At 44.7% G+C, this 15,376-nt stretch overlaps 1 protein-coding gene across 1 annotated transcript; it reads right to left on the bottom strand.

Moving 5' to 3' along the window:
* Positions 1-12,511: 12,511 nt before the first annotated feature.
* On the bottom strand, positions 12,512-14,382 carry LOC307236524 (uncharacterized protein). The gene is made up of 4 exons (XM_080008977.1): positions 14,251-14,382; positions 13,958-14,059; positions 13,738-13,864; positions 12,512-13,140 (listed from the first exon to the last, which is right to left on the bottom strand). The coding sequence occupies exons 2-4, from the start codon at positions 14,049-14,051 to the stop codon at positions 12,864-12,866; spliced, it is 498 nt and encodes a 165-aa protein (XP_079865103.1). The 5' UTR covers positions 14,052-14,059; positions 14,251-14,382; the 3' UTR covers positions 12,512-12,863.
* Between the last annotated feature and the right edge of the window lie 994 nt (positions 14,383-15,376).

The following is a 15,376-nucleotide window of genomic DNA, read 5'->3' as shown; positions in this document are numbered from 1 at the left end:
AGGGTAACGATGTATTAAAAACGTAGCAGAGCAGGAGGTTGTATCTTCTTGTTCTTTTTCCATGGAGAAAACCACATAAGAAAAACGTAAATCTGGATTGTTCTACATAATATATTAACCCTCATGATAATGCTTTCATTAAATAGGACTACACATTGCAAAATGATTCGCCATAACAATATGTGATGTGATGCCTGCTGGGTTCATAATCTGTCTTTAATAGGGCCATTTTGTGTCTATGAGGATCACTGGCTTGGATTCGTTGGAGTAACTTGAGAAAAATGCTTTAATGTGTTAAACCAGAGCTCAGGCCCCGACTTTTTTTTGTTTTGCATCGACAAAACAAAAAAAAAAAAAATAAAGAACATGTGTTGTGTTTGTTGTGTAATTTCCTCTCTCCTGTGTTGTTTCTTCTGGTTACTGTGATTGTGCGTCAGTGCGCAACACAGCGTACCCTGGACGCCGTGCAGGCTGCACATGTGTCAGTCCCTTTCTCCTCGAGCCAGAGGGCCAGATGTCGGAGTTGGAAAATATCGGCCAAAATAAAATCTGATTTATAGATTTTCAACCCCTCCTGGCCGAGGAGAGGGCAAGACGAGACGAAGAAATCTGAATGAAAGAAATGGTGACACGCACCCACACACACACACACACACACACACACACACACACACACACATAAAGACGTGGTGTGATACCACAATGCTACAGTACTTGTGTTTGCGCTTGGGTGTGAGACAGTTCCTCATAACCTTTCTAACACATCACCATGGTAACAGCCTGGTTGGCTGACCCATCATAGTTGATTGGCTTTCAAAGTGCAGTACCCCCACTCGCAACACACACACACAAACACGCACACACACACACACACACACACACACACACACACACACACGCACACGCACACGCACTGACACACCCCTCTCCATTTTCTGTAACGCTGAGATACATTTTTCCGCTGATCCCTCGTATTGTGGCAGCTGCTGCTGTCGCATCTCACTCGCTCTGCCGAGAGTGTGTGAAATTTAGGTATGTGGTGTTTCATTTATGTGGGAAAGTGTGCATGGATGTGAGCGCGTGTGCGTGCATGTGTGCGTGGGCGCGCGCGTGCGTGTGTGAGGAAATTGAGACAAGCATGCATCTAGATCTTGTCTGCACAGCACAGCACGCCGTGTGGAGAGGAAAGGAAGTGCAGGATGCTGCTACTCAACGTGACTCCATCTGGATGAAAGGTGCTATACAAATGCCATATAAATTAGGTTATTATTATAATTATTATTATTATCATCATTGTTATTATTATTGTTATTATTATTATTATTATTATTATTTTTATTATTATCATGATCTGGCTAAAATGGTTAAGAACACAAGCATCTGTTTGCAATGTACTGCAGCTCAAGCATTACATTTTGTTTTCTCACCATCACAATCTCCACAACTGATGTTTCCTAATCATTAAAAGGTGAATAAATGTTATTCCAATGTGGATACAGTAGATACAGTAGTTTATTTATTCAAACTGTAATTTGGATGTTTATTTATTGGAGGCTGTCACTGGCACCACAAACAAATAATAATAATAATCTCTTCAATCTTTCATTTCTTTTGAAATTGGTACCAGTTCAAAATGACTTATTTTAACAACAGTGATCATAAATTACGCCAAACTCATTGCCATTCAGGCTAGGATGGACAGATAGATAGATAGATAGATAGATAGATAGGTAGGTAGGTAGATAGGTAGGTAGATAGGTAGGTAGGTAGGTGGATGGATGGATGGATAGATAGATAGATGAGAAATAACACCCTTGTCAGATGGTGCTGGAAATTTAGAGAGCACAGTGAGGTTTCTCTGAGGTACACACACACACACACACACACACACACACACACATCATTGTGAGAAGGTGAGAAAGAGACAATGGTTTGAGACGTCAGCGGCTTATCACAGCCCAAGCACTGCCTCAAAACACAATAATCGTAAAATGAATAGTAAAATAGTAATGTGTAGGAGTGTGTGTTACCAAAACAAATGCCCATCTCGATTGCGAAAAAGTTTAAATTCGTAGAAAGATCATCTTTTCTGCAAAAATTAAAAAAAAGACCCGCCGCTCTGTGGAGTCCAACCTGGATCTCTGGAGGGAAACTTCCCGCCTGTATGTTTGTAAGTGCAACCATTTTAGAAAAGCATTTTCCTAACCCTCCAAGGAGAATTATGACGGAACAGCAGAACAGAATCCTCGATAAATATTTGAGGAGCCGCGCAATACTTTTTGCCAGCCGCACTACAAAATGAAAATAAAGCACTTACAGCCCCGCACATCCGTCCTATATAAAAAAAAAAAAAAGATCTCCGTCAGGCTGAGGGAAGGTGGGGGAAGGGGAACGTTAGATAACCAGAATGGTGTGAAAGAGGAACCAGCTTCAGAATACAGACTTCAGTATAGACTGTGTTAATATAGACTGTATATTTATATTCATAATTTATCATTCATCAATCAATATAAAGCCTCGATGTTCATATTCATCTGCATCATTTCTGAGCACTGTACATTACTATTATTATCCCAGTTCAACACTGTCTATACATGTTTTGATTATGGATATTTCTTTGCTGATATTTTAGCCTTTGTATTGTTTGCATATATTAAAATTTTTCACGTTTCTATTTTTTCTGATATAGACACACTCAGGCCTGCGTCACACTTAAAACGCAGTTTGACACAGTTCATCCGAAGGCCACTAGGGGGGAAAGGATCCGACGGTCAGATCGGAGATTGCCCTTGACAATTAAGGAATCTTTGTTCTCGAATCTTGAAAAAAGGCTGAGGGAGGGGAAAACAAGGGAAAGAAAGTACAGAGGCGTCAGTCGAAAGAGGGGAGGGGAGGGGGCTTTGCGTATTTTAAGGATCAATCACCAATATCAATATCTAGGAAATAAAGGGTTGGGAGAGAGAGAGAGAGCGAGAGAGAGATCAGGACGTGGCGTGTTTACCACGGGCTCTGAGCTTCGATGCTCGCTCATAAATAAAGTATGCACCAGCGAGCCAAGGCTTTCTGTTGCCGTGCAGCTGTGGAGGGCCGCTAAAAGAAACCCACGGCTGCTGTGTGAGCGTCTTCTTCTTCTTCTTCTGCTGCTGCTGCGTGCGTTGTCCCCCACCCACCCCACGCTCCAAAACAAGCTCACAGCACTCCATTAAAAATAACACGTCTCCAAAAAGGTCACTTAAGCGCAAGAGAGTGAGAGAGGTCACAACGAGGGCAACGGAAAACGAGTTATGGAGAAGAAACACGCCGAGCGAGGGGAAGGTGGGATGGCGGGAAGGTGGGAGTGAGCAAGTGGGTGAGAAGGCATTGGGATTGTGCGGCGCGGGCGATCAATTGAAGTACTTTGCGGAGGTCACGGCTCCGGTGGGAGTTTAAAAAATACTACTATAGACACACTGTTTTATTAGCTTTAATATTCGCCTTCAAATAATCCACTTAGAGAAGTTTTAGAAATGTGATATAGTAAGTAACACTTTCAATGAATGAAGAGTCAAACATAGTTTATCAAATTCGAAGTTCGCACACACGCACACACACACACACACACACACACACACACATGCATGCACGCACGCACACACACACACACACGCACATGCACGCCAACATGCACGCCAACACGCCAAACTTCCTCTTGGTGACCGTGAAATTGGGTGCTGACAGTGCAGCGGGGTGGGCGGGGCGCCAAACTAAACACGGCTGTAATCGAATCCTCTTGAGAAAGAAAGACTGAGCGAGTGACACGGAGACGGAAATAGAGAGAGATAAATGGGGGGGGGGCGACCATCATGCAAACTAGCAGTAAGGTGAACTACTCTGTAGATGAGTGGGTAGTGTCCACAGAGCATGGGCCATTTAATTTGTGCCCAGTTAGATCGATGGTCTGCTTTTAATAAGTGATTTTCTTTTATGGGTTGGAGATTGGGTCCATGGATGCGTTGTGGTGATGGAGGGTCGAGGGCATGGCATGCATGCATGAGGTGGATTTTTAATTTTCGTGGAGAGATAAAAATCAAGTAAATTGAAAAAAATACATTTAAAAAGATAAATTAAAGTACAAAAGGTTTGGTCGTCTATTTGAAGGGTTTTGGAGGACATATGTTCACTGTGTGGAAGTGAGTTTGATACTGGGATACCACTGTAATTTCTTAAGTGCGCTGCTGCCCAAACTTAGCCTCTTGATGTAGCTTGACGTAGTTAGTGTTCAGTAATAGAGACTGCTGTGGAGAGAGAGAGAGAGAGAGCGAGAGAGAGAGAGAGAGAGAGAGAGAGAGAGAGAGAGAGAGAGAGAGAGAGAGAGAGGAAGCAGAGTCCCATGTTTTCTTGAGCAGGAGCAGACATTAAGGACAGTGCTGCAGGGGCAAACAAAGACATGCACACACACACACACACACACACACACACACACACACACACACACACACACACACACACACACACACACATACACGCACACATGCAAAGACAAGGACCAGCATACAAACACACGCTTTAGCACACTCATGCACAAATACAAATATAGACGCTCAAAGACAGCACACACACACACACACACACACACACACACACACACACACACACTTCGACAACCACACACTCACACACACACACTGAGCAAGCTAGGAGGCGTCCAATGACATTTAGCTCAGTACGAGGGGACGAGAGCCATGGCCTTTAATAGCATTGACTGTTGATAAAGTAACATCGAGTGTGTCTGTGTGTGATGTGTGTGTGTGTGTGTGTGTGTCTGTGTGTGTGTGTGTGTCTGTGTGTGTGTTTGTGTCTGTGTGTTTGTGTGTATGTGATTGAAAGCGAATGCATAACATTTTGGGTCAGCCATTCATTTTGATACAGCAATTTACTCTGACCCTAACTATCTCCCACTTTAAACTCTCGCCCTCCCTAGTACTGTGCGTGTCCCCACGGTGAGGAGATCCGGCCGATCGTCAAAACTACAGCAGTTCCCTCTCCATCCAGCAGAGGGACGAGAGGAGAGCGTAAAGAGGGAGGGTAGAGAGGGAAGGAGGGAAGGCAGGGAGGGAGGGGGTGCTCAGTGTTGAAGGAGAAGTCCTCTAAGTAAGCTCTCCGTCTGCCTGGTGTCCCCAGAGAGGAAAACCTCGTGACGACTGCCCTCTGTCACAGCCTGAGCAGGGACGGAGAGAGCAGGCGTAAACAGACAGACAGACAGACAGACGGACGGACAGACAGACAGAGAGACAGACAGGCAGACAGAGAGATAGATAGATAGACTGATAAATAGATAGATAGATAGATAGATAGATAGATAGATAGATAGATAGATAGATAGATAGATAGATAGATAGCACCAAAGGGAAGTTCAGCGAACGAGAGAATGGGAGTGGAGTATTCAGGTGTGCGAGGCATTCTAATCTGCATAGCAACAGAGCAATTGGATCTTTTTTTTTATTGTCTGTCATGCATGCATGTCATACATGTGGGTTGTGCATGCAATCGTGACACACGCAAGCAACCAAAAAGTGCCGGCGGATTAAAAGGGGTCCATTTTGGATTGGACACCCGCAGGACCTGAATATTACACAGGGTTTTTCGGGGTACAGAAGAGGAAACAGACTTGTAGTGTGTTGTCAATACCAATCGCTGATGTCAAGTCCCCGGTCGGTGAGGGGAAAGTGAACGTTGAGGAATATCAATGACAAAAACAAGTAGACAGAAAAATACTGTATATGCACAGGCACCGCAATCACATCTTAATTCGGGAGTGCAGATGACGGAGGGGTGACAGGGCCCACGGCGAGCCACAGATAGCTATCATCAACAGGGAGTGGAGAGCCAGACAAGATTGCAGACCAGAAGCAGAGGGGCTGTCATCTGCTTCTGCTGCGTCTGAGGTGTCCCAGGAAACTCAACCACTAAGAATGAGGCAGGGAATGTTGCATGTATACTGGATGTATATGCAACCAAAACTAGACCATTAACACTTTGCAGCTCGACCAATTAAAGGTTAATGAATGACGAATGTATTGTGCACTGAAGCCTACTTCACACCGAATACGACAAACGGCTTAAAACAAAGTCAATGAGTCGTGTATATAAAATGATGACGTTATTAACGTGAACGTTGAACGTATATTGAATGTTAGGACAGTATATGAAGGGAGTAATTATACCCACAGTCAGGAACGTGGTAAATGTCCAGCTGAGCAAACTACTGTACTGTATAGGGAAAAAAGAGCTCTCCCATTTTCTCGGACATAATTTGCGACGCGAAACCCCTGTCCAGTTCATTCAGCGTCCCACTGTCGGATACGATTACACATTGGGTGTGAAGCGACAACAACTATGAGATCATGATCGGTCAAGTGCTTCCACTTTCGATGCTTGAGTACATTTAATATCGAGTAGTTTAATGCTTTTACTTGAGTAGAATAATTAGAGGACATTTACCCGGAGCACTGTTTTCTTCTAGTTGAGTAACCAAGTACAGGAGTGAAGTATTGAAAGACACTAAATAAAAAAAATACCAATAATATTGATCAACACACTGGATAGCAGGGTTGTATTGTCACACACACACACACACGCACACACACATGGTCTTGTTCATGACGTGAGCAGAATGAATTCATCTCAAGCATTCATCAAACTTTCAGTAGCTGCGATTTCATCTTATGTCTGAATTAAAAATTTAGATGAGACACAAAAACACACAAGAAAAAACGCACTCGTTCTCCTCCACGTACCGACGCCGTTGCACCTCGTCCCCCTCACCGTCCTTTCCCTTCTCTTCCCCCCTTCCTGCCGTCCCTGGCCCTGCACCACATCCCAGGCAGCGCTAGCAGCTCCCCGCACGCTCTGATCTCAGTGCTTAGGAGTTACATTAGAGAGATGAATACATACCACCCTCAACACACACACCCAAAATAAAGATACACACACATACACACATACACACACATACACACACACACACACACACACACACACACTCACTTTGCAGGTGTCATCAGACAGAGTGCGCAGAGTAGGTGACTTAAAGTGAAGAAATAAAGTGGTGATAATTGTCCCCGGTTCTGGGTTATATTTATTATATCCAGTGTATTCTGTATGCCCAAAGGAAAATTGGCCCCACATTCTTTCCTGCATACAGAGCACAACAGCCTGGGTTGTGCCAAATGACTTTTAAAAGTAATCACTTACTGAACACAAACTGCATAGTGATATTTATAACTGGTTATGTAAAATCCAATCCATTACCAAAAGTGATTCATTGAACTGGAATACCTTTAGGTAGCCTCTGGGTGATTTACTGGACCAGAAATTCTAAACTTCACATTTTACATCCAACATAGACCAAAAACATAAATTCCCCTGAATCCCCCAACTGTATATTCCCTATATGCCCTATGTACAACGCCTTCCCTGACATTCACACCTCCTCCTTCACCGACATCAACAGGAGACACGTGTAGGGAAGGTCCACGGTGCTGCGTCAACAGCTTGCTCGGATATCGGTGGCGGCTCAGAGGTCGAGCGGTCCTCTGGCGGTATATCGAAAGCAACTTTTATCCTTTTAGGATAATGTACGCAGGGCGGTACGATATGCAAATAGATCATCTTACCTCATGCACATATGAATACGCACTGTATCCACACACACACACACACACACACACACACACACACACACACACACACACACACTCTTGTTCAGCAGACTCCCTCATCAGCCTGCAGGGGAGAGAGCTCTCCTTGGTGCTGAAGCATGGAGGCAGGTGATCACAGCGCTCGCTGCCTGTGGGGCTGGTGCCTAAGCAGTAGAGGCTGATTTCCTCTACCTGTAATCATCTGCAGCCCGTGCAATAAGAGCTAATCAGAAAGACACCTATTTGAAATGGGCTCCAGTCATCCATGTCCCCATCTGAGGCCCTTTCACGATGCCATTCGACATAAAGCGAAGCCACGGTCCCTTTCCGTCAAACTGAGTGGATGTCTGCTGTTCCTGCGTGTGTGCGTGCGCGCGTGCGTGCGTGTGTCTGTCTGTTTACTTGTCTTGTGCTCGTGTTCCAGAGCCAAGAAAATAATGAAAATATTTTGCAGAGATGTAGCTGTGTGAGCATTGTCATGACATCAGCCCAAGCTGCACAATAAAACCTGCTTCTCAAATCTGTCTCTAGGATGATGCTTCATATCTGTCTGTCTCAAAAAGTCTAACTTAAGCAAATTGACACACAACAAGGATGCTTGTTCAATGAAATGTGAAACTTATTACTGTTTATTATATTTCTCACCCTGGGTAGTCTCGCTCGCTTATTTAGTCGTCATAACATATTATTCCCCAACATTTCAACAGTCATGTCATCCCAGTGCCATCATCTTGACTAAAAAACGAAACTAAAACTAAAACTTAAAAAGACTGTAGCAAGTAGGATAACGACATATTACCCATCATTCGTCAATATTCTTCAATAAAAATGCAATGTTTAATGATATATCTCGTACTTGTGACACCGTGTACTAACACTTGTAGATGCAATGAACTGGACCCATCATCGGCCATCATGGCCTTCTAACCTTTTATGATCTCACCCCCTTCCCACAAAGGCACAGTGTACAATTTCAATCAATAGAGCACTGCAATGATTAATAGCTCCTTCACATTTGACACTCTGTCTTCTAGAAGTCTGATCCCGAGAACCCTTGGCGTATGGAGTAGATCTATCGAGACGGTAATCAACGTTTTTATTTCTACCCTGATTTATTGCATCCGGGTTATATGGCAAAGACACATTTGATTTGCCCATCATCTTTATTATCATTATTATTATTATTATTATTATTATTATTATTATTATTATTATAGATTAACTGAAATACTGAACAGCACACCAGCACATGGGGAGCCAACATTTAATTGAATGCTCCCTGAGCGTGTCCTTACCCTCTGGGATCTCTCCCCCTGCTCTGTCCTTGTTGCTCAGTGGGTCTGCAGGAGTGGGCGGCACTGGCCATGAGACTGATTGGCTCCTTTGCACACGCCCTCTTCCATCGCCAAGGCAACATTGATTCTCCATCCCATTACGGGTCGGCTCACTGTATAAATTAATTGCCAATGTTATGCGGCTCCTATATGAGCCATGTACAGTATATGACTATGACAGGGCCTCTGCCGAGACCAGTCTTCCACAAAACCTCCACCCTGAAAAGGAAATGAGCAGTTACACTGTATGGCTGCATGATGGGGAGGATGTTTGCCACGCCCACTCATTTGAATTCACCAATGGGCTGGTTGGGTCTTTGATGTTTTCAAGAGCGATTCAAGAGGTTTATTTGTGACATACATTACGAAATGTGCTCAGATATATCTATATTCAAGAGAAAGAAAACATTATTAATATTTTTGACCAGCGACCCTTTCATTGCTGGTTAAAAATCATTGGATTAGAGTCATTGGAAGCGACGCTGAGAGACAAAATATTTTTTCAGTGTATTCTGTCCAATATATATTTGGAGGTTGATGTGTAGAAGAATATTTACTCAGAATCTTTACATCCAAAATTGTGTGTTAAACTGTTTTAATCCTTTTTTTTAACAATGAAAAGCTTTCCGTGGGTCACACATTCTACCTTAGCCATAAGTTAAGCATATTTGTGAAATAAGAAATGGAATAATGCTAGAGTCGCACTGGTTGTTTAAGAAGTAGCATAAAAACACAGGGTGATGGAAGGCTGAGTTGAGTGTGCAACTTGAGAGTAACTTTAATGTGAATGCTCGGCGCATAGTGTCGGGCGGGGGACATTATATATCCTATTTGTTTATACTCGCAGCTAGGTTTCATTCTGCTCTGATTCAAACCCATCCAGGGGCTGTCCAGCTGGCCTGCCGGGGTCCTGCAGCACTGCAGCAGCACCTGGCCCCCCCCTGTCCAAACTAAAAGATTTCGCTTCTCTGCCATGCATGGGTCCGAACCAAAGACGTGCACATAGGCAACAACGATGGGTTGAAAAACTATAGAAATTAGTGTTGTATTGATACCTTGATGTTAATAATGTGATAACAATGAAGCCAGGTTGTGTGCATGGATGGAAACTGCAGGTTCCAAGCATGCACATAATTCCTACATGCTTCCTCCACACACACACACACACACGCACGCACGCACGCAGATGCACAGCTGCAGGGTTGTACGTGCTGAACCAATGCGGACCCAGTGCAGTCACAACTCTTAGCCCCTTTTGTCACCGAGCCACAGAGCCGATGGTTTCCCTATATATTTGCCTTGCAGCTGTAAAACAAAAAGGCGAGGTTGTGACGGTGGCCATGGCGGTTGGAAGTGGTGTTGCTCTCTGAGGGAAAAAATGGTGTATTAGATGATATAACACTGTTGTCACCTGCACAGCGCGCTCCAGCAGACATCGCAGCATGTCATCAGGAATCATAACCGGGATCGAGGACATGCCATGATAATGCCAGTTTCGTATCATGCACAGTTGTTGTTTTTTTTGGGTGATTTTCTTTGACCCTTACCTGTATCAAAGTGGGAACTGAAGGCAAAACTGGGGTTGAAAAATGCTGAAGACATGGCAATTATATGAAGGGCAACGAGCATCCTCTTCGTTTTGTCAGTTACCATGGACAAAAATCTCAGAATAACCCCCCCCCCGCGCCGAAAAAAAAAGTCTGAGAGGTCAAGATGGGAACCCTTGTCTCTGGTCTTGTGTAATTTACTGTAATAAATCAAGTCGTGCGCAATATTTTTTTTTCATTCCCATTACACATCGGAAAGCCCGACGATCCCCGCTCCAAAATGTGGCTCAGATGGATTCGGACGTAGAGGCTGTCATTTCCACTCTGCTTTGTTTTCTTCAAACTGTGTGTCAAACTTGTCTGACGGGAGATTCGTCTTGAGCTTTTTTTTTCTTCCCCCCCCCTTTACATTCCTCTGGCAGGGGTTTTTTGGGAGGCGACGCAGTCCGAGGATCCGTCAATCACATCGTTGCATTTCAACATCGACTGCACCAAGCGTCTGGCGGCGGCCCAGCTCCAGTGGCATCCCAAATAAACCTTAGTTTCCCCACCGTCCTCTTCTCATATCCACGCAGCGAGCCCGCTGCTCGGTTCCGTTGCCGGGCTGCATCGCTCTGCAGCGCAGACCCTCCGTGCGGGGAAGCGGCGGAGCGGCATCTCGCAAAGGTATCCGGATGAGACTCGCTGGTCCCTGGATACTGGGGGGTGGGGCGGTGGGGTGTTCAGAGCACTGGCACACACCAATAATCTCTCAGTGTGCACCGACAAATACACCCCCCCCCCCCCCCGCTTCGAGATGTGGTGGTACTCAATATCGGGTACGGGGACCCCTCGGGGGTCCTTCGGGAGGTTTCAGGGGGTCCCCCATCAAAATGGCTAGTTCGACTTCACCATTATTTTATCAGAAGATTGTGGAATAGTGGTGAAATGGTGAAAAAACGGTGTACACACTTGATCTGCCCGTTGTGATCTACCATGTGGTTTAACGCTCGCATTGCACCTTGCACGTCCTGGAAATTAAAGGTTTAGCAGATCAGTCGATCCTTCATTTTGGCTGCGGACCCCCTGCAAATTCCACCACGTACCACTGGGTGGCCGCAGAGCCCCCAGTTAGGGAACCCAAATAATCAAGAACGTTGATGAGGTGTGATTTCATTCTGGGCTCCTGAAGACCTTCCAACCTTCTGCTGGTTTCCTCACATTTTGGGCCGGTGCCTCTTTTTCTCGAATAATCTATTTTTTTAGACAACGTTCAGCGAACAAATTACTATAAATGACGTCAACTTCCAGGGAGTATCACACACAGGACAAGCGCGCACGCACACGCGCACGCACACACGCACACACACACACACACACACACACACACACACACACACACACACACACACACACACACACCACATTCCCCTGAATTGTTCACTCCTGCAAACTGCCGGCAACATCAATCTACTCAAACAAGAAAAAGACATAATTTTTGGATCAAAACTTTTGGAGGGATCAATGAGCCTTTCTTATACGCGTGGCTTGCCCTCTGATGAATAAGACATGGCCTTCCTTTTAGACGTGGTCAAAAAGCAGAAGCCCCTTGATGGGCTCACTTGGACGGCGCTCTTCACGAACAAACATAAAGCAAAAAACAAAACAAAACACATAGGTCCCCAAATAATGATATTTGCATCATTTCGGCCAAACGAATCATTATTATATACACCTGCCTTTGCATTCTGTGCCCCCGTTCTAAATGGAACAAAGTGACTGAACCCGTCGAGAATAGTGTTAAATAAATAATATTTGTTTGCTCTGCTGCTCCTTCGTTATAAGTTTGGCATCGGGAAAAAAAAAGGTATTAATGGTTGGGCTGTTTTGTCTTTTTTTTTTCCTTCTTTTGCCACCGAGCGCTGCTCTGCAGAGGAGGCAGCTCCTCGACAAGTTGGATAATTGGATTCAATTAAAAAAAAAAAAACCAGACATTTATTTGAAGGGTTCTACTTCATTTTTTGAAACCTCCACAGACGTGGTCAAACGGTGTCACAACGTTTCACAATATAACAAGAATCACCAAATACAATTCCAGCATCGCATTGGATACAAAACATTATCGGTAAAATGTAACATTAACGGTCAATGTTGTTTTCCACCGAACGTGTGACGAGCTGTGAAACGCTGCCACCTGGTGTCGACGGTATTTACAGATGACCGTACGCGTCATTATTAAGACGTTCATTTAAAACCGACTGGAGCCGAGAAGCATATGAAAAGACATTATAATATTTAATATTCTACAACTAGAGACTTCCGCTCTAAGGTGTCCGGGACGCTTCCCTCCTCCTGATGGATATCACTCGCGGCCTGTGGCCTCGGTGCGAACCTCGGATCTGTGGCCGCGGCGCGGGCCTCGGCGCCGCCCGGGGATGGAGCAGCGGCTCCGGGCGCCGGGGCGGCGTGGATCTGCGCCCCCCGAGGTCGTCCGCGAACGCTTCAACTCGGTCAAATTTGGATGTCAGCCCGACCAGCTCGCTCTTGAGAGAGTTGAATTGCCTGTACAGGTCCGCCAGGGCGTCTGAGAGAGGCCGAATCCTTCACAAGAGAGGATATGTTTTAAAAGGACGAATGGAAAATGTCAAGCAAATTCCATGCCAAAGAAATGCGGCACGGTAATGCACAAATAAAATGGTCTTTTATGAATGTTTTGTGAGACATCAAGGTGGACATGATTACATTTTGCAATGGTACCGCTGTGGACAAGGTCAGCCAAAGTTGTAAATGAACAAAGAGCCATTATTTGCAGAAGAAAAAGAAAAAACATGTCATAGAAAATAAAAATGAGTGATGGAAAGGGAGCCCGTCCTTGTTGTTGGCGCCACGATCTTAAAAAGCAACTCACTGACTTTGAGTAGTTTGTGAAAATTATTTTACTTTATTAGGATATATTTACGTCGTGTTAATTAATTTGGAAAGCTCTCTGTTGTCCTTCGTTGCTTTGTCCATCGTGTCAACATTACACCAGCAACGTGGGGAAGCAAGTGAAACTAACAATCAATCTTCAATAAAGTGCAGCAAAAGATGTGATTTTTCTTTCGCTTTCAAGCGCAGAAATAAACAAAGAAACAATCATTTCCCGCTGAGCATGCCTTTAAACATTTCCGTCCAATAACCCAAGCCGACGCCACCAACCTGTTGTAGTCCGGGAGCACGGAGGCGTGGTCGTTGACCAGGAGATCCTTCACCTGAGTGATGATGGCAAATTTCCAGTTGTCCAACACCTGGCTCAGGTTGGAGCAGGTCTTGGCTTGGGCGTGTTCTGCGGGAGACAGACAAAGCGTCAAAGGAGCCCAGAAACGCCAACCGCGATCTTCTTCTGTGCGGAAAAAAAATATGATGTGATGTCTCTGACCTTTGGGGGCCCAGTCTGAGGTCTCCTGGTTCCATTTCTGAGCACCGCCCAGACAGAGCATGCCGAGCAGCGCCATGAGCCTCCTCATCCTCATCCTCCAACCTTTGACGGATGCCCAGTTTATTGCAATTGGGACGTCGCAGTTCACAGGGAAATGATGCCAAGAGACGCTCATTTTCAGTTTACGTTCAAAAGCGAATATGCAAATGACAAATTTTCAATTGATCAATAAATACAGGCTTAAAATCACAATGCGATGGTGCAAATAAATGCTGCGCCGCTGTTACGATTACCTGTCGTATGAGGCGATGCGATGCAGCTTTACAGGGCTCAGAGCAGCGGAGCGGCCATGATCCTCCCACAGTGGCACGCTGCAAGGATACGTGACCTGAAACAGCCTTCATAGAACTTATACTCCCAAAACTGTTCCCCCGACCCACCTCCTCCCGCCCACTTCAGCAGTACAAGGATGTTGTGGCAGACTCTGCTGGACTCGCATGCTCATCATGACGCAAGCACACATGCATGCAGGCTGGCAGATCACTGCAACTGTAATGTTTCCCCCAGTTCACCATGAAGCATTATGCAATCTGCCATGGGAGCGGATATCATGCCGAGCCCCAGAAGACGGCGGTAATCATTCCTTATCTCTCCTCCACATGGCTCTGGTTGCCGTGGGTGGCGGCGGCACTTCCTGTGGGCCTCGCCAAGGCTGCGCTTCGCCTGAGGTGTTTGACGTGGAAGTATGGCAGCCGCTTCCAGCGCAGAATTCCTCCCGTTGACTGTAATGCCGTCTGCTTCGCATCTGGGCTCTGACGGCCAGGGCCAACGCCGCCGGTCCCTTCCAGTGTCAGCGGAGGTCAACGCCCCCAGATCCAGCTGGTGTTTAAATATCATTATTCCCTGTGAGACACTGTACATACTCTGCTCCATACTCTACATACATACATATAGACATAGGCCTACGTACATACATACATATATACATACATATTGGCTTATATTTTGGCCATATCTTTTTTTGCTTATATTTTTTTATTTTCTTTTTATGTATTTTTTTCTGATTTCGATTATATTATTTTATTGTTACCTTTTTTCATTCCTACTTTGAATTGCACAACCATCACAGTTTGTCCTTTATTATTTCACTGCAGTGTACTTGTATGACTGCAAGTGACAATAAAATAAAATAAAATAAAATAAAATAAAATAAAATAAAATAAAATAAAATAAAATATTAATTATATTTATAATAATAATAATTCATTCATTCTTTAATCATCCATGACTGCTGCAATAACTCAGTCCTGTGTATGACCTGTAGGATGACAAGAGCACAGCTTTTTTATTATACAGAACCACCACCAATTCTCCTCTTTGGAGAACTATCTCACCATGTTTTAGTCCATAAACAGCTAA

Source organism: Zeus faber (genome assembly GCF_960531495.2).
Source record: "Zeus faber genome assembly, chromosome: 11".
In the NCBI taxonomy this organism is placed as follows: Eukaryota; Metazoa; Chordata; class Actinopteri; order Zeiformes; family Zeidae; genus Zeus; species Zeus faber.
Note: the sequence above shows the minus strand (reverse complement) of the source record. Positions and strands in the feature narration are given on the sequence as shown.

Coding starts and splice junctions, on each gene's coding strand:
- LOC307236524 (XM_080008977.1), bottom strand. CDS start 14,051: ATGAGGATGAGGAGGCTCATGGCGCTGCTCGGCATGCTCTGTCTGGGC. Junction 13,865..13,957: donor CTCAGACTGGGCCCCCAAAG/GTCAGAGACATC, acceptor TGTCTCCCGCAG/AACACGCCCAAGCCAAGACC. Junction 13,141..13,737: donor GTGCTCCCGGACTACAACAG/GTTGGTGGCGTC, acceptor TCTCTTGTGAAG/GATTCGGCCTCTCTCAGACG.